The sequence below is a fragment of the Manduca sexta genome, chromosome 2 (assembly GCF_014839805.1).
Source record: "Manduca sexta isolate Smith_Timp_Sample1 chromosome 2, JHU_Msex_v1.0, whole genome shotgun sequence".
Taxonomy (NCBI): domain Eukaryota; kingdom Metazoa; phylum Arthropoda; class Insecta; order Lepidoptera; family Sphingidae; genus Manduca; species Manduca sexta.
The window spans coordinates 2,762,812-2,782,805 of record NC_051116.1 but is presented as its reverse complement, the minus strand read 5'-3'; the positions used below and the strand labels follow the sequence as shown (position 1 = coordinate 2,782,805).

The following is a 19,994-nucleotide window of genomic DNA, read 5'->3' as shown; positions in this document are numbered from 1 at the left end:
TCACACCATGATTAGTCCATATGATACCACTATCCCAAAGCAACCTAACACCCTTATAAAACAAATTGTATTCAACCAATCTAAAGTATAATTGACATTCAGGGCTGTTCGGACTTCTCAGACCTTCGGAATAGTTTGAATTCAAAATAGTTGCTTTCGGTTGGATAGTTTTGAAGTTGCGAAGGCTCTTCTGTCTTGATGTGGCCTTGTGTCTTCAAAAATGTGTTTAAAAGCAAAATTGAAAGTAAGTTTTTCTTTATATTTTTTTGGGAAAAAAGAAAAATTATCAGCTACCAGACAGTTAATACACAAGGCAATATTTAGATGACCCAAATCTTGTCTTCTTTCGATAAAAAAAAAATACGGCAAGTCATTAATATTGATAACAAATTAAGGATTGTCAAAAAATAAACGCAAGACAAAAACAAATAGAGATTTATTTCAAAATACCATTTTCAACCTGCACAAGCACAACATTTGCTATCACCTAAACTTTCAGCATCAGCTTTGATCATATCAGCAGCCTTTTCAGCTATCATTAAAACAGCTGCTTCAGGGTTTCCTCTAGGTATCTTCGGCATGACACTAGCATCCACGATCCGAAGCCTCTTAAATCCATATACCTTTAAGTCTCCATCAACAACTGAACCCATAGGGCACGAACTTGTTTGATGGTAGAGAGATGTAGCAGAATTCAAAGCATAGCATTCCCAATATTTCTGACTACCATACTTAAAGTTGTTACAGGGTAGTTTAGGATCAATTAACTCAGCATTAACGCTTTGAAAGTAGCTAGAGTTTTGGATTCTGATTAAATCTCTGATGTATTTTGCCATTTTGGTAATATCTGTCTTGTTGGTGTAAAATCCAGTGGTAATTTCGGGTGGGACAGTAGGATCTAAACTGGCTAACCTGACTGTGCCAGTGGATGAGGGCTGCAATAGTGCTACTAAGTTAAACATTATATCTCTGCCAATGCTTTCTTTCTTATACCTATCGCAAATATCATTTCTGTAAGCAAATACAAAGCCACAAAACAGAAGTATGAATGGGGTATCATGAGGTAGAACACTAAAGAAATTCTGATAGTCAGGGATATTGGACGATTTGTTTAAAGACACCAGCCCGGTTACTAACGGTACAGCTAACTCAGTAAGTGGGCGGACTGGGGGTATGGCAATAGACTTTTGCATTTTAAATACTACGATGCTACCTAGGTGATCTTGAAGATTGTCTCCCACAGGAAGATCAGCTCGGACACAAATTCCCATTGATTCTAAGTGTTCCTTATGCCCTATTCCAGACAGCATTAGTATTTGAGGAGTATTAAATACTCCAGCGCTGACTATTACCTCCTTTCTAGCTCTATAGACCTTGGTCTTTCCAAATTTGTCTTGAGTTTCAACAGCACATGCAGTTTTTCCATAGAAAATTATCTTAGTAGCCAGTGTAAATTTAAGAACGTACAAATTTTTCCTCTTTCTTATCGGCCTGAGGTACGAATAAGCAGTACTTTGCCTAACTCCGTCAGCTATTGTGAACAAACATTCAGCATAGCCCAAATTTTCCCTTCCGATTAGGTCTGGAAAAATATCATAACCCAGCTCGTTCAATGCGTCTAGATATTCCTTGGTTTCTTCCCTAGGTTCCCTTGTAAGACCAACTGGACCTTCAACTCCGTGGAACTCTCCATCAAACTCTAAAATTTCCTCATCCTCAACTCGTTCACTCTTAATGAAATACGGCAAAACATTTTCATAGTTCCAAGATTCGTTTGTAATTTCGGCCCAATAATTGTAATCTTCTGCTACCCCTCGTTGGATAATGAAGTGATTAAGACTACTACTGCCACCGAGCATCTTCCCTGATGTAAGAGTTGTGCGATTGTTCGTCGCTCGAGCAGCGTAGTTGTCATACGTTGAAGTGTAATTCCAATCCCTTGATGTTTGTGGTTGCGCCACGAAGAGTCCTGCTAGCTGATAGAGAAAGATCATTAATTAAATGATGTTTTTTTATTTACCCTTTCTAATAACGTCTCAGAATTAGATTGCAGCTATTAAACCTTGGGATAAAACCTTATTTGTCATACTAATATTATAATGAAGTAAATGAACATGTTGGGTTGTCTTTAATGCACGAATAGTAGCATATCTAATTAAATATAAGGGATACCATAAGAAATTAAACGGAAGTTTTTATCTATGTGCTAGCACATTTACATTTTATTGAAGTACGGTTTTATTAGAGTAAGGTTTTGGGAACAAAACAAGCTGTCTTTTGAATACAAAAGGACATACTTTTTCAATATTTTTAATACGGCAAGACAAAATCGTTTTTTCTTTGTCTTCTCCCTCTTATGGGATCTTATCCCACCAAAAGGAATCCACATAGGAATTGAAATTCCAAGAGTCCTTTTCTAAGGTCAATTCTTTCATTGATAGTAACACATCAAAGAACGTCATAAAGTGAAGGTATTTTTAAATCAATGTCTCATAATTTGACTATTGCTCAAATTACCATGTTTGTGTTTGGATAACTCTTGTGGGTTACACTTTAAATAGCATGTATTAATTTAATAGATCATAAAGGAGACTCTAAATGCTCCAATATGGTACAATCAGCCACAAAAGTAGCTGTTCAAATTCAAAATTTCAAATCGCTCTTAAACTTTTATGTCCATAGCATCAATGGGTTTTTATTTACTAAAATAAACTTCAAAGGGCTCACTTTATTTTAAATTATAAAGACGTCTACTGAAGTAAATGTGTAGAAGCGATTTAAAGTTTTTATTTTGTCAATTTACTTTCATGGCTGACTATGCATAAGAATGTTGTATGTAAGTACCACTTACCAAGGCCTCTACATTAGGATTCCCACCAGCCTCTATCACCAAGACTGTAGTCTTCTCATCTTCTGTCAGGCGATTAGCAAGGACACTTCCAGCAGTTCCGCCCCCAATAATAATGTAATCGAAGGCGGAACAATCTGGAACAAATTGTATTTGAATGGTCGAAGGTATGTTATACCTAATCGGATTATGATATTGCAAAAAATTGCAATTACGGCTTAGTTCTAGATGTGGTCTAGATTTATATATTTCACATTCAGAGATGATATACTTTTATAGAGTCGAGGTATGGCTCCCGATTGACATTGTATTTGAACTGCTGTGCTAAGGTTCCGAGTTTGATTTCTGAATCAGTTAGTGATATTAGTTTTACTTCTCAATATTAGTCTGGAGTTTGTAATTGTGCCATGCGAATAGTAATAGGCGCGTTCCACTACTTGGGATCATAGCTGGTAAATTGTGGATGTGATGCATCTGTGCCTACACCTAAAAGAACCCAATATCAGTTTACTCTGGACCTCAGTATGGCAGTCACATCATGCACAATTATGTAACTGCATAAAGGCTGTCAAATGTCATCCCACACTCACATAGGGTCTACTTACTCTGAACTTTTGCGTTTTTCGGCCACAGAGGTCCAGTAAGTTGGAGGAGGGTTAACAGACTCAGTGGCACCTGAGTCGCCTTAACAGCAGCTACTGCGGCCGCTGTCTCCATTGTTCCTAAAAACAGAGTTATTTAGACGCGAGGTGAAGTTACTGAACCTGATGGCAAGTGAAGTCAAGATAGAGAGATCATCGCCAACGGACACAAATATGCTATATCCTGGAACGCGATCCTAACAGGGGCAACTATGGTTTTAAACCTTGTGTGCGGCAGTTAACCAAGGCAGCGTTGGACGTCCACCTGCAAAGTAGACAGCCGACTTGATAAAGGTCTCGGTAACACGCTGGATACAGGCCGCTTTCGACAGGTCCGTTTGGAAATCTTTAGGGGAGGCCTGTGTTCAGCAGTAGACTTTATGTGGCTAATAGTGACGTACGGCGATTGCTATCTGGGTGAATAAAAATACCATCAGACATATTACTTAGAGGGAAGATTAGTTTGGTTTTATCTTCAATGCTTCCTCTGGTGTTTTTAATGTTTATTGGCTGTGGTGGCAACTTCCTGTTTGAATCCTTATTCTCTATACCACACGTTATTTAGGCATTATGTAAGCACGTTACGCACCGCGTCGCGTTTAAGACAACAGAAATTGACATAGAATGTAATAATATCAGCCCTGTATTATACACTGTCGCACTGCTACACGGGCCTCCTCTACTACTGAGAGAGATTAGGCCTTAGTCCACCACGCTGACCTAGTGCGGATTGGTAGACTTCATATACCTTCGAAAATTTCTATAGAGAACTTCTCAAATGTGCAGATTTCCTCAGGATGTTTTCCTTCACTGTTAAAACAAGCGATAATTCACAAAGAATACACACATCATTTCAGAAAAGTCAGAAGTGTGCCCTTGTGTTTTGAACCTGCGGACATTCGTCTCGGCAATCCGTTCCACAACCAACTAGGCTATCGCGGCTGACATAGTATACCGTTCCACAATAATTTCACGAAACAACACTGCCTCACGAGTTTACAATATCATAGAGAATAAGGATCCAGGTAACCAGCTCGCTTGCGTTTCTACTATAAAAATAGACACCTTACCTGATCGCCAGTAGTAACACAAATGGTACAATAGATGATTCACTGAAAAGTGTTAATGTGTTTTGTAATTGTCAAATAACTATTCAAACAATCTCATTACCATATTATCATACAATAAAGTATTTAACTTGAAAATCCTTTAATTGTAACGTTTAAGTAGTTTATAGTAATATATTAACTAACTTCATTTTGCTCGCGGTTTCGCCTGCGTGAAGGAGTTTTCCGGGTTTTTTTTTCCGACTAACTTGATATGTATCGTTATATTATGACCAAATTACACAAAATTATTATAAATTGTAGTCTACGTATTATTCTGGCATATAACCAATATGACTGTAAAGTTCCAACCAAATTCGTACATTATTTTTTTCGTGAAAGAGGAACAAACATACATACATCCATCCTCACAAACTCGCAATTATAATATTAGTAGGATATACAGCGAAAGTATTTTTATTTGCGTGCGGTAATAATGCGTTATCGCTACCGCCACATTTGATGAGTGAAACATGTTGGTTTTACCGGTCTTTGACTATATATACTATATGTATATTTATACTTATTGGTACTCGCAACTCCCCCCGCGTGATTTCCTTCTCAGAAACATCACTACATACTTTACCGACGTTTATATGGTTAAAAAAATATATAAAAATATCATCCTCATAAATAAAAACGTATTTCGAAACCTTAGTAAAAAGCGATAGATATTACATTCATATGCATAGTTTTCCAACGGTAAATTTGGATATATTTATTGTACTACAGTTGTTCAAATAATTGCTTTTAATTTATAATTAGGTTTGCTCATAAGTCTGCCCGCCTAGTTTTAATATCTAAGTATTACAATGTTCTGACAGTAGAAAAGACATTTATCAATAAAAATATTATTAAAATTGAGGTCGCCTTCCGAAATAGATAATATAACAAAAAATATTGGTCGTTGGGTCGGAGGCCAGATATAGAAGGCAGTATTGCTGGACACGGCGCGCATGGTGCGGAGATTCCTCACTTTGAATCCTTAATCACCGGTGGCTTGGCCATCGAAGAGTTATTTATTTATTTATATTTTTATACGCATGTTTTTTTTAAGAATATATAGGTAAATATGTAAAAAAAGCCTTTAAAATAAAGAGAAGACAAATAAACAAAAAACACGTGTTGACGATGATTGTTTTGATAACTTAAACCCAAAAAGAACATTTTTGAAATGGTAGATACACCTGTGGTGAAGGGTCCATATAACTTGATTCCTACCGGCATTCCTTTCAAAATTTATGTAAAATCTTTATTAGACCGCAATCATGCATAGTAGCTATATTGTATCGGGTTCCCTACGGAAAATTTCACCTTTCGCCTCGAATGCACACATATATGTTATTTGAATAAAATAACCTGAAAACGTATCAAATACCTCATAAATACTCCATCCGAAGATTACAGCACCAGTATAATTCCTAAAATACATATTTTATCATTACCTTCCGAAATTCATCACTATCCATAAGCCCGGAATAGCGTATCAAAATTTTACGCGAACAGTTACCACGTGTTAAGCCGACTAATGATCGTTTAAAGCATAAAGATCTAAACATGTAAATTTACGGGTGAACAAGTTCCAAAGCAGTGGAATGCTTTGTGTTCCGACGTAGAGCTACCCCATGACAGGCAAGACTATGCTAATATAATATCTTACACGGTTTCGCTGCTTTACACCCTTTTAGTATGCAACAGAGCTGTCATACTGATGTGTACTTGCGGAGGTAGGACGTTGAGCTCTCATACACTCCCGTCAGCTCGTCGCTCCACGCTCCCTATACGTGATCTCACTTTCGCTCCTGAGCTCTCATACACTCCCGTCAGCTCGTCGCTCCACCGGCCCGCGCGTCACACCACGCTTCCTGTACCTGGTCTCACACTCGCTCCTGAGCTCTCATACACTCCCGTCAGCTCGTCGCTCCACCGGCCCGCGCGTCACACCACGCTCCCTGTACGTGGTCTCACACTCGCTCTTGAGCTCTCATACACTCCCGTCAGCTCGTCGCTCCACCGGCCCGCGCGTCACACCACGCTTCCTGTACGTGGTCTCACACTCGCTCCTGAGCTCTCATACACTCCCGTCAGCTCGTCGCTCCACCGGCCCGCGCGTCACACCACGTTCCCTGTACGTGGTCTCACACTCGCTCCTGAGCTCTCATACACTCCCGTCAGCTCGTCGCTCCACCGGCCCGCGCGTCACACCACGCTCCCTGTACGTGGTCTCACACTCGCTCCTGAGCTCTCATACACTCCCGTCAGCTCGTCGCTCCACCGGCCCGCGCGTCACACCACGCTCCCTGTACGTGGTCTCACACTCGCTCCTGAGCTCTCATACACTCCCGTTAGCTCGTCGCTCCACCGGCCCGCGCGTCACACCACGCTCCCTGTGCTCTCACTTCCATCTCCGCTCATTTCTGGCTCATTAAATTCATGTTTAAAGCCCGCAAACTGTCACTTGATGGAATATAAACACAGCACAGTTCATTTAATTAAAACCAAGATCTTTTCGTTTTTCACCCTTTGTCACGAGACTTCCCTCACAAAGAGTGAAGTCCCTCAAAGCGCATACTCCCGGCCGTCCGTGTCTACATTTTAAACTAGGTTATTTTTCCATCTCCTGTGTCTAGTTTGCCTTGGGCTGTTGTCACCATGATTTCGTTTAAGACTTTCCTTTATTAGCGTTTAGATTTTATGATGTGAAAACTGTGTGATAGTTTTTTGCTCTTCTGGTGAGATTGTAAAGATTCACTAACAATTTGATTATATATATGATATATTTATAATTAGGGAGTAGAAATATGTAGTAAATGCATCAAATCTAAAAAATATATAAAAATGCACGTAGTAAACACTCGTTTGATTCTTGTCTTACACCACTTTTTTACTAGTCGTTAAGTTTTCTATTTAGCATTACATTTTCTAATTCTAATCACTTTATGAATATCACATAATTCAATAATTATTGATTCTTTAAAACATATATGAAAGTCCCACAACAAACAAACACAAGGTGTCAACACAAAAGACCAACTGCTCGCTGTAGCTTGAACGCGTGGCAGTTTATTTCAGCATTGTTTTTATAAATTTGACTTGTATCTATGCTAGTTAGAATATTATGGTAATAAGGAATGGCATCTTATATGGGCATGGATTCCACTTGATGGTAAGTGGAGTGTAGTCAGTAGAGCATCTATTGATATGATTAACCTTCGACAGTCGATCCAATTATGCCGGACAATTTGAACAGGATATACGCAGACTGATCCCGGAAAGCGACACTTACGTGGGCCACTATGGCGGGTTTTAACTACTTGTGTATTATGGTAGCTATCCGGGCAAATTTAAAGTAAATCCTACCACCAGCAAATAATATAACCGATTATGCTGTTATCGTTTTATTACCCGTTACCAGCCAGCACGAGCTGTTTTCTTTGGTATACCTTGAGATTTTTTTATTAATATTATTGGTATAATTACTTAAATGTAATTTAGTAATAATAACTATTCTTATAACTTGTTTTGATGTATACGTATCATAAGTGCAATTTAGTTCGCCTACGTGATAGGTAAAGTATTTTTTATTATTATTTTGAAACCGAATATAGAAGTGACGTAGGCTAATAAAAGCAACGATAGTCTAGTTGGTTGTGGAACGGACTGCCGTGACGAATGTCCGTAGATTCAAATACCAAGAACACGCACTCAGTCTTGTTTAAATTATGTGTGTATTCTTTGTGAATTATCACTTGCTATAACTTTGAAGGAAAACATCGTCAGGAAACTTGCAACCTGAGAAGTTCTCTTTAGGAATTTTAAGGGTGTGTGAAGTCTACCAATCCGCACTAGGTCAGCGTGGTGGACTAAGCCCTTATCTCAGTAGTAGAAGATGCCCGTGGCCAGCAGTGGGACAGTACATATTATAGGGATAATTATAGGATGATTCTAAAATGCGAGACTTTGAGTCAAGCAAATATACACACACCATAACGCATTTTATCCCCGAAGGAGTATGCAGAGGTGCAACTAGGGCATCCACTTTTCGCCAAGTGTGTTCCGTCCCAGGATGTGATAGGGGGCGAGCCTATCGCCATATCGGTCACAAATTCCAGACTCCGGGCTGATACTGAGCAGAAAAACCCAATTATCACTTTGCCCGACCCGGGATTCGAACCCAGGACCTCAGAGCGCTGACGTACCGCGCATGCAGTACAACTACGCCACCGAGGCAGTCAAGCAAATATATATTATCTTGAATATATCTTGCTGTGATATTAATTAATGAGTTCCGGAATCAGATTGCGTATATCCGATTTCTAAGGTCGGTATTGTGTCGTGTAGCGATAACCCTCTATCGTCTATCGATATTCTATCTGAATGCCTATCAGATGCGTCACCATACTATGGTTTATGCACTCGTATGGAAATTTAAAATTAATTTATTACTTATTTTGCGAGCTCATAAATGAAGTGCTCAAATAACAATAAAAATCATTTGTAATTTAATGTAATAAATTTTATTTATATTTTTAATGTAATAATAATATCAACCCTGTATTATAAATAATATCCCATTGCTGGGCACGGATCTCTACTACTGAGAAGGATTAGGCCTTAGTCCACCACGCTGGCCTAGTGCAGATTGGTAGACTTCGCACGCCCTTAAAATTCCTACAGGGAATTTCTCAGGTATACAGGTTCCCTCACGATGTTTTCCTTCACTGTTAAAGCAAGCGATAATTCATATAGAATACAAACATTTTTTTAGAAAAGTCAGAAGTGTGTGCCCTTTAGTTTTGAACCTGCGGACATTCGTTTCGGAAGTCCGTTCCACACCCAACTAGGCTATCGCCGCTTGTGTTTTTTAATGTAAACTAGTATTGAAAATCCAGTTTTGGCGAGTTTGAAGCCGCGACTCGACAAATGGGATACGCTGAATTAGATACCTAGATATTTAGGTAATCAAACCAACTGGGATAGAGTATTAGCATAAATAACTTCGAGCTAACCGTGTTTCAAAAGGATAACAACCGATTTGGGACCAATAACAAGTGATATAGCAATGAAACACAAACATATTGTTGCCGGTTTTTAATTTAGAGTATTTTAGGTTTTTATACTAAAATAAAAAGGAAAAGTTTGTGCGTTTCTTTGTAGGGGTTGATCCCTGGAACTACTGAACCAAGTTTGAATATTCTTTCACTAATTGAAAATTAAATTATTGGGGGAGGCCTAAATTCAGCAGTGGACCTTCTGTGGCCGAGATGATGATGATGATGAATTGGTAATTAGAATACGCTACTTATTTATTTTATTTTTATTTCTTTATCTCATCACCGCAATAAATGTTACTATTAAAAGTACATGTATTAAAGATAAAGATGCCTGATATAGGCAAGGCTTGTGTTTCAAGTCACCAAGTTCTCACCTCTTGGAAGTACAAATACAGTAACAAAATTTACTTATTTATAATGTAGAAATACTATTTTACACAGAGCCGCGATGACTAGCCAGTTCATAATCTTATTAAAATTGAATGAGAATGATCGTACATATTGAGACAATGTTTGGATGTTTGTTAGAAGTATACAGAAAACCGCTAAACAGTTTTGCATAATATTTGGCCCAAGTATTCGCCACATCATTAATTAACAGGCTACTTTCTATCCCAGTAACTGCCATGGAAATATTTGAATTTTGAAGTAAAGATGGCAATATTTTTTTTTTTACAAGCAAGACAAAGTTGCCCCACAGCACCTGATGGTAAGTGGAGTGGGGTCCAATAGAATGTCGACTGACGAGAGATTACTCCTTGACAGTTGACACAATTATGCCGGCCTGTCGAAACTGGAAATACACTGACTGATCCCGGAACGCGACACACGTAGGTCACTATGGCGAGTTTTAACACCTTGTATCGTAGTCGCTATCCGGGCGGATATAAAATATATCCTACAGCAAATAAAGTATGAAACGCTAGTGATTTAGGTCTTTTGGAAGCTGGAGAGGCTTTTCATGCAGGCGAATCCGCAAGCAACAACTATAATAGTATTTATGAATAGTAGATTACTGCTTAGTATTATTCTAGTTACCGTTGCTCCGGGTTAGTGTGAGTCTATAGAAGTATGTTGTTCATAGAATTTAGCATCCTACATAGCCTTTCTCTGGAATAACTCGGGAAAATCGTCGTATTAATATTTGCACAAGATATTTCCTGTTCTGAGAATTAAATTGAGCTATTAGTGCTTATACACTAAAGTACTTTATCGTAAAAAGGTTCGGCAAATACTGAAATCAATAATTCTCAGCATACCTTCCACGAGATTTAGGTACTAAAGTTACCATTTTTTTTTGCTTTCACGGAGAAAATGCCTTATTACTACCGCCCAGCCTTCGTGGGGGGCGACTGAGCGGTTATGCTGGGGTAACCGTGCCTTACGGCCCGGCGTTGAGCCGCCCGGATTTGATGGTGACCTTCGGCGACCGCCGGGCCGAGTCCCTAACCCTATATACAACTTAACCTATGCACGGCCTACCAGCTAAAACTCCGCGGTGGCCTTCTTCGGCGCATTTGAGACGGCTGCGAGCTTCCTCTGACGTTGAAGTGTCCGCGGTGCCGCCTTGCGGCCTGTCTCCTATGGGTGGGGGGCTCAGAAGCCCCCGCGCACCGAAGGATGCCCTCGGCGTCTACGGCAGCATGAGGCCAACAACACACTACCGTCCATCCCGGGGGTCAACCGAAAGATGTGCAAACATGCACAAAATGCACTAGGGCGGACAGCCCCCTGCTGCCCGCCGACGACCCCCTTCGTGGCCCCTATTAGTCGCCTCTTACGACAGGCAGGGGATAGCGTGGTGGAATTCTCCAAACGCCCCCATTCCACAGGGCGGAATTAAAGTTACGATCACATACTACCATCCCCCTTGAGCTGGTTTATTCGAACAAATAAGGCTAAAGATTCGGTATGTAATTCAAATACTAAATATTTCATCCACGAAGACGCGCCCTACTACTTTCAATAATCACATACAGTGTGCTAAGTCATCATCATCATCAGCCGCAGGATGTCCACTGCTGAACATGGGCCTCCCGCAAAGATTTTCAGATCGACCTATTGTAAGGCTAGAATTCAGCGACCTCCTGCGAGTTTTATTAAGTCATCTGTCCACCTCGTGGGTGGACGTCCGACGCTGCGCTTGCCAGTACGCTAAGTAGTATGAGTTAACACGCACACTACAATGGATAGCGTAGGAGAAAGTGCTAGAATAGGTCCCCCTTCCCCCGCGACACCTAGCAACACCCCCGCGCAAAAAGTGGCGGGGCGCGTCATCATGAATGAAATTATATTAGTTCAAATATTATCATTTCATAAACCGTAATTAAATTACTTTACAGAAATAATTCCGCACAAACTAATTGAATTAAATCGTATTTTTAATTAGCTTCACAATAAAACGTATAGGTTAATTTTGTTCGGAGCGAATTTCCAAATTAATTATGTCTGGAACCCCACTTGGCATGAAGCTTTGGAATTTCAACTTGGCAAGGATTTTCCTATTATTTAATCTCGAATACCCGAGATATTTGGGGACTCACGGGAGCAAAATCTGTCGAGTTTGCTTGAATAGTTTTAGAGTTGATACCACATGTTTAAATAATGCTGGCAGGTTGATGTTCATGCCAATTTTTTTGTTAATGAATGACGAAATAAACAATTTAATGACCTAATGGTAAGTAACATAACTAATTGTTACCATTAGTAAGTCCAGCCGAACTTTCAATTACAAAGTACTGTACACTTTATTGCACTTCTCGCTCTAAGACATAGAACGTTAGTTGCATATGTCCAATAATTAATGCAATGTAACCCCATTACATCTGATGGTAAGTGAAGTGGGGTCCAATGGATTGTGGACTAACGAGAGATGATTACAACGGCGGTCGACGGCTTTTTAAAAACAGATATATACAGACTGATCCCGGAATGCGTCACACTTACGAGGGCCACTATGGCGGGTTTTAACACCTTGTATTCGGTATTCGCTATCCGGGCGGATATAAAATACATCCTACCACCAGCAAATAACTCTTTGACTACAAACTTTACTTACTCTTGCTACGGGGGAAGAATAATAATAAAATCTGTTTACGTACAACTTAATCGGCCCCAGAGTCTCTTTTAAATTAAAGGCTTGATGCAATACCTTCCCGTACCATCCTAAGAAGCTCCTAAAGAGAGAGCCGTCCCATGTTAGCCGCCGTTACAGAATTTACTGTGACATACAACCATTCCACTGTTTGTCTTCCTTATTTACTCTTTTGATGCTGCTTTACAGTTGCGAAACATTTTTGATTGTTTGCTTTTGTTTTCAAACTTTGCTTTGTTGTTATGTTAAGTCTGGATGACGTGGTAGGATTGTGGGGGTTAGTTGCGAATCCTGGGTCGGTTGAAATTGGGTTTTTTGGGTGTCTGGAGTCTGGAATTGGTACGATATGGCGGTAGACTTACCTTCAAGAACATAATATCTTCCAGTACTTTACTTATCTCCAGAACCCGAAACTCGTATCCTCTATGATAATAGTCTTATCTTCTATCACATGAATAGACATGGCCTGTGTCTACCTCTTCGGAAGCGATAAGTATGCTTATTAGTTGGGTCTCTGCCTACCCCTTCGTAAAAGGCGTACCTGTATTATTTAAAAAATTTCACCCATAACAAACGCAATTTGTTTCATTTCTATAAAAGTAGCTAATTTTAATCACATTGCCTTTACTCCAGCCTACATTAAAAGAAACAGTTTAAGAAAAAAATGCAACTAAGCCATTTAAAATTATGTACGTATGTTATTCCCAGACGTTATAGCGAAGGTACAAAAATTCCTACACCGGTATATAGACTTAGCAAACTTATTCAAACACCACGCTAAATACTGCAGGGCTGGCAGGGGTGTAGTTTTGAATTAATATTTTCATTATTTTCCTTAACCGTTACAGCAAGCACAAATTTGCATAATTTAGGAAAGTCAGGTGCGTGACTTGGGTTTTGGACGTGCGGATATTCATCTCAAACATTGTGGGGATAATAATATAATAATAATATCAGCCCTGTACTATATACTTGCCCACTGCTGAGCACGGGTCTCCTCTACTACTGAGAGGGATTAGGCCTTAGTCTACCACGCTGGCCTAGTGCGGATTGGTAGACTTCACACACCTTCGAAATTCCTCTAGAGAACTTCTCAGATGTGCAGGTTTCTTCACGATATTTTCCTTCACCGTTAAAGCAAACGATAAATTCACAGAGAATACACACATGATTTTAGAAAAGTCAGAGGTGTGTGCCCTTGGGATTTGAACCTGCGGACATTCGTCTCGGCAGTCCGTTCCATAGCCAACTAGGCTATCGCCGCATTGTGGGGATATGTCTGAGAGAATATCCGGGATGTGGTTGTAGCAGAAAAAGTGATCGGGTTTATCAACAAACTTGACAAGTATTTTGCTGGAAAGTAAAACCGATATCGAGAATTGCAGGATACGGGCGTATCAGTTAAACTGCCTATCTGATAACAAATAATAATAATAAAGTTCTCCTTAAAAATTTCGAGGGTGTTTGAAGTCTTCCCGTACTAGGCCTGCGTGGTGGTCTTACGCACCCTCAGCAGAGGCCTGTGGAAGGCAGTGGGACAGTATATAATATACTACAGGATATATAATATACTATATAATACAGGATCGATATTATTATTGGTGTTAGAAGCAAAAAATCTCTAGATGCGGTCATTATCAACGACGCAGTAATTTCCTCACGTCCGTAGGTCCTTTTGGTATCAAGACAATATCTATTTCCGCTGTTAGGAAAAAGTATGTTTGCAGTATGCAATAAATATTGTTTTAGAGAAGAAAACATACTTCACACAAAAATTAAGTTAAAACTATTTCAGTAGTAAATGTTGTGGCAACCCTAACGCCACCCCTCTGCGGGGGTTGGTAGCAATGTTACAAGGGTATCTCTTAGTGGCCTCAGTCTGTACCGGAACTTCCGTTTTGTTTGAGAGGGCGCGTTTACATAGAATTCATACGTTTGTATGTATGTAAGGAATAATTTAAGGAAGAATTGTGGATATCAAGATGCTGTCGCTGAGAGACAAAAATCAAAAATGTTTATAAAGCGTAAACGGCGACAGCCTAGTTGGGAGTCGAACGGAGTCTTACGACGAATGTCCGAAGGTTCAAATTCCAAAGACACACACATTCTAAAATTATGTGTATATTCTTTATGATTATCACTTGCTTTAACGGTGAAGGAAAACATCGTGAGGAAACCTGCATTTTTAAGAAGTTTTCTATAATAATATGAGTGTGTATGCACGCACAATGGCCCGACTTTTTTACGGGCTAAGTGCGGAAAAAGGAGCCCATAACCATGAGTGTGTATGAACTCTGCCAATACACACTAGGCCAGCGTGGTGAACTAAGACCTAATCACTTTCAGTAGTAGAGGAGCCCAACAGTGGAACAGTATACACAGGGCTGATATTATTATAATAAGACGTTGCGTATTATTACAATAGCGCTCTGAGGTCCTGGGTTCGAATCCCTGGTCGGGCAAAGTGATATTTGGGTTTTTCTGCTCAGTATCAGCCCCGAGTCTGGAATTTGTGCCCGATATGGCGATAGGCTCGCCCCCTATCACATCATGGGAGGGAACATACTTGGCGAAAAGTGGGTGCCCTAGTTGCGCCTCTGCATACCCCTTCGGGGATAAATGCGTGATGTTATGTATGTATGTAAGACGTTGCGTCGTTGTCAACTTGCTACCCATAAAGACTCTACTTCTATGAAACTGACAGGTGCTAAAGTTATCTGTTTATCTAGAAAAGTTATTGGCGTCTTTGGAATGCTCTAATCATATAGGCGAACATAGTTGCACTTTTGGCAAGACAAACAAGATTACTTAATAAATGGAGGTTATATCAAATATTAATGTTAAAAAGTATGTGTATTTCCAAATAAAAAGTTGTAATTTTGTATTAATCCAGCATAATATGGTCTATCATCATTAAAATTTCAACCAATTTGAAAACGTTGGACAAACGTAAAAGAGGAAATCAAAATTATCCAAATCTATCTATATATAAAAATTAATCCCTATTTCCCTTGGTCACGCCATCACGCGTGAACGGCTGGACTGATTTCACAATTTTTTTTGTTGTGTTTGTTATTGTCAGGAGAAGGTTCTAATGAAAGAAAAAATTAAAAAAATTACGCGGAATATTAGAAAATTTAAGAAAATTTAACAATATTAATTTTACATAGCTGCCGGTGGTTTGAAATAACTGTCAGCGATCGACAGAATGCGCGCTGCAAATTCATAGTTAAGACGGGACAACGTCTGTCGGTTTAACTAGTCATAAATAAAAATGTAACGTACGAATCCATCTCATTTAGCCAAATATAAATAATGAAATATGGTCTCTCTTTACTTTTAATAAACATCCAAAAATCTCTGAAATTCCCACTCATGGCACTCTTCTTTAAGATCCAACTCTCTACTCTATGACAATCACTTTATGTACCCGAGCGCTTGCATAGTATTATCTGCGCTAAGAATAGCTTAATTTGCCAGCACTAGCACGACTAGGGTGGTAAGTATGACGCCTGTCAAACTTGAAATTGTAAAGGGTAGGCTATGGTAGGCTTTGTGGATTTTTAGGGTTATGTAGGGGAGTTGGCAGGAGTGTTAAGGCGTGTTTAAGTTGAAGAATTCTTTTTTTGTTGACTGTAAACGTGAAATACGAATAATTTTCAAAGTCTACACATATTTTTACTAGGTGCTGCTCGCGGTTTCGATCGAATGAATAACCTTTCCCGTAGCAGAAAGCTATAAAACACTGTAGCGATTTATAGCACAAGTTGTACGACATCAGCGCCATCTATTTTAATATCAGATTTAAATATCTATTATGTCCCAAGGGACCAAGTTATCGGGTTAAAAAGTTGCCTATTTGTTAATCCAGGGTATGATCTCTAGGTGTGCCAAATTTCATCTAAATCCGTTCAGCTGTTAATGTCTTTACTGCTAACAAACATCCATACATTTTCACAAATATTAGTAAGATATCTATAACTTTAAAAAGTAAAGTAGCGCCCTCTAAGCAACTTTTTTACTTTCCAGATATTACGTAGTATCACGCCTTATTCCCAGTAGGAATACCATACAGAACTTTGAATTACATACTGCATGCAACTCTACTGTGCTCGACACTAAGACATGTGATGTTAAGTTTCATAATGCCTAGTAATTACACTGGCTATAATATCCTTTAAAACAAAAACGATAATGCAAACACTTCTGCGTTAGAAATAGACTTTGGTACCTAACCAGACGGCCTTCGCATCACAGAGACCCACCAACATTATTAGTATATATTTTATATCCGCCCAGATAGCGACCACCGTACACGAGGTTAAAACCCACCATAGTGGTTCACTTAAATATATCGCATTCCGAGATCAGCCTGTGTATATCCGGTCTCAACAGGCCGGCATAATTATAGCAATTGTCGAGGGGTAATCATCTCTCGTCAGCAGACATTCTATTCGACCTAACTCTACTTACCATGCAGCTGTCTTACTTTGCTATGCACGTATAAAAAAACAAAAAAAAAATCACAAATTCTACAAGACAGAAAAGGCCAAATAAACTAAAGAACAAAGTCTGTCTCGTGCTAAATTACAGACCAATGTAATCTATAATTACAGACAGTGTTTCTCATCTACGACTATAGATTCGATTTTGCTTTGTACAATTTGCTACATAATTATAGACTGACGTGTCTCTTTGGTTTATACATCTGAATAAGACGAGACAGCAGCTCGTCTGAAGGTCTTACTTGATAATTCACGAGCAATAATAAATGAAACTTTGAAAGGACAGGGACGAGCAAGTAGCTCGCCTGACTGTAAGTGACTTGATTATTTACTGACAATAATAAGAAACTTTGAAAATACAGAGAATTGATCGCTCCCCTTTAAAATTCCAATTATTTACATTGGGCTATTCAGTAGGCTTATTATGAGATGAATAACTTATAATAATATCAGCACAATGTACTGTCCCACTACTGGGCAAAGGCCTCTTCTACTACTGAGAGGGTTTAGGCCTTAGTCCACCACGCTGGCCTAGTGCGGTTGGCAGAATTTACATACCTCAAAAATTTTCATGGATTTCTCAGGTGTCCTTACGATATTTTCTTTCATCGTTAAAGCAATTAATAATTCACAAAGAATACTCGTATAACTTTAGAAAAGTCAGAGGTGTGTGCCCTTGGGTTTTGAACCTGCGGACATTCGTCTCGGCAGTCCGTTCCACTCCCAACTATGCTATCGCCGCTTTTTAAGTAGTATAAAAATACAGTTATATTTACCTGTCTTTATGATATATTATGTACAGTTAGGTATTATACATGGTAATTTTGACATCGCGTTACTGAATGAAAGAACATACCTATCTATTTGGAAATAACACTTTACAATCAGTTACTTGATGTGTAGATGTAAAATAAAAAAGTATAAATTTCGTACAAAATAAATATCAATAAAAAGTCATTTTAATTTTACGTGCCCTAAAGCCACTACTACTACTCTAAGAGAACTCGTCGCAGCCGCAACATCGCACTTTCAGTCAGAAATACACTAACGCATATTCGCATTTAACTACAAAGTAATCAAAAAATCAGAAAACGAAAATCGGGATTTTTGGCGGAAATATTCGTTATTAATGGATGATTTTTGGCACAATGTCAGCAAAGGTGAAGACGAGTATGTGGTTTCATTTAGTAACGCAATGTCAAAATGACCCTGTATGTATCTATATTTATAAACTTTAGAGGACAATAGTAAGGACATGAAGGCTACCCCACTCCAGGAACCTAACTATCGAAATAATTACCCCCCTTCATAAATTCCCCGCAACGGCTCAAAAGACTCGCCAAAGCATCCGAAGAAAGATCGCTTCCGTTTCCGGGACAATTATGTGCCAGAGCTTTTTCTTCCTACCCCTGCGAGCTTAATTTATATAACAAAAAAGAAAATATTGGTTTGAAATATTAATTATGAAAATCTGATAATAAAAGAAAATATTTTTTTTGTTTGTCTACTTAAAACTTATGTGGATAAGTTAAAGTTCTTACAACATTATCTAAGCTTATTATTTAAGAGGTTTTAACTCTTCGCTTGAATTATTTCACAGAATAAAACAAAAAAACAAAATAAACGTTAATAAAATTATTTTTCGTATTTTATCGCGACTTTTATATCATAATTTTTCTAGAAGTTTCGAAGAATTTGCAGATCTCATGGTCACGGGACGGACTGAGGTGTACATAGGTTGACGAAAAAGTCAAAGATACAGTATCTACCTTCATTTTACAATTGTACAAATAAATTGTTCTAGCTGTTGACAGTCCGATCTACGCAGAATGAGCTCAGTGTCTTGAAGTCTAGCAGCCGGTCTTTTGGATTCCGATTTAATTAAATGTAGAACTGGATCCCAGACTTGTGCTAGCTTCCAACTATCTTTTCTATTAAAATTCTTAAGTTTTTCATTTAATAATCTCACGAAGCACCCTAGGCAGGAATCAGTTTTCAAAGGATTGACACTAGGTCTAGGTCTTACTACATTAATTTTCAACCCACATTCATATTATTTATACAATTTAAGTAGATGAAGTGTATATTGTCACTATCCAAAACCTTGCCGTAGTTTTAATTACTTAAATACCTGTATATTTTATGCCTGTTTTTAGGCTCAATAAAACTAATAAATTTATAACTGATAACAATGTGCAATGCTGATTGGTTAGTTAATTAAAGCGTAGCGTCTATAAAACCATATATATGCAATTTTAAACACGTTTCAGTACAAAGGAAGTGGATTTAACGACTATTGATAAGTAAGAACTGTTTATTTTGCCTATGAATAAAATTAAAGGGAAATAAGATTCCTTTTCGTATTTGTTATGTGTAATATTTTTTGCGATCAGTGCTTAATTTTGTATGTGTTTATACTTAAAACAGCTAGAGTTAGAGAAAATCGAGGGAATCGGACGAGGTCTAAGCAAAGCAGGCCACTTCTTCTTCAAAAAAAAAACATTGATGCAAATGATAAGTCGCAGCAGGTCGCTGGTTGCGCGTCCCTTCCAATAGGTCGATCTGGAAATCTTTAAAGAAGACTCATGTTCAGCAGTGACATCCTGAGGTTGATGATGATGAAGCAAATAATTTATTATATTTATAATTTCTATAAACATAATTGTAATGTTATTTAAATATTAATTCTAATGATACATTTTTTTTTAAAGTCGGTTTATAAATACAACCTCGCAATTTAAGAGTG

The 19,994-nt window shown here is 38.6% G+C and overlaps 1 protein-coding gene across 1 annotated transcript; it reads right to left on the bottom strand.

Moving 5' to 3' along the window:
* Positions 1-444: 444 nt before the first annotated feature.
* On the bottom strand, positions 445-3,566 carry LOC115453439 (glucose dehydrogenase [FAD, quinone]). The gene is made up of 3 exons (XM_030182129.2): positions 3,454-3,566; positions 2,852-2,985; positions 445-1,976 (listed from the first exon to the last, which is right to left on the bottom strand). The coding sequence occupies exons 1-3, from the start codon at positions 3,563-3,565 to the stop codon at positions 456-458; spliced, it is 1,767 nt and encodes a 588-aa protein (XP_030037989.1). The 5' UTR covers position 3,566; the 3' UTR covers positions 445-455.
* Positions 3,567-19,994: the final 16,428 nt, after the last annotated feature.

Excerpts from the sequence above, each read along its gene's own strand:
- LOC115453439 (XM_030182129.2), bottom strand. The coding sequence starts at position 3,565 with ATGGAGACAGCGGCCGCAGTAGCTGCTGTTAAGGCGACTCAGGTGCCA. Across the intron at positions 2,986-3,453 it reads GAAAAACGCAAAAGTTCAGA|ATTGTTCCGCCTTCGATTAC; the intron begins GTAAGTAGACCC and ends AATTTGTTCCAG. Across the intron at positions 1,977-2,851 it reads ATCCTAATGTAGAGGCCTTG|CTAGCAGGACTCTTCGTGGC; the intron begins GTAAGTGGTACT and ends TTTCTCTATCAG.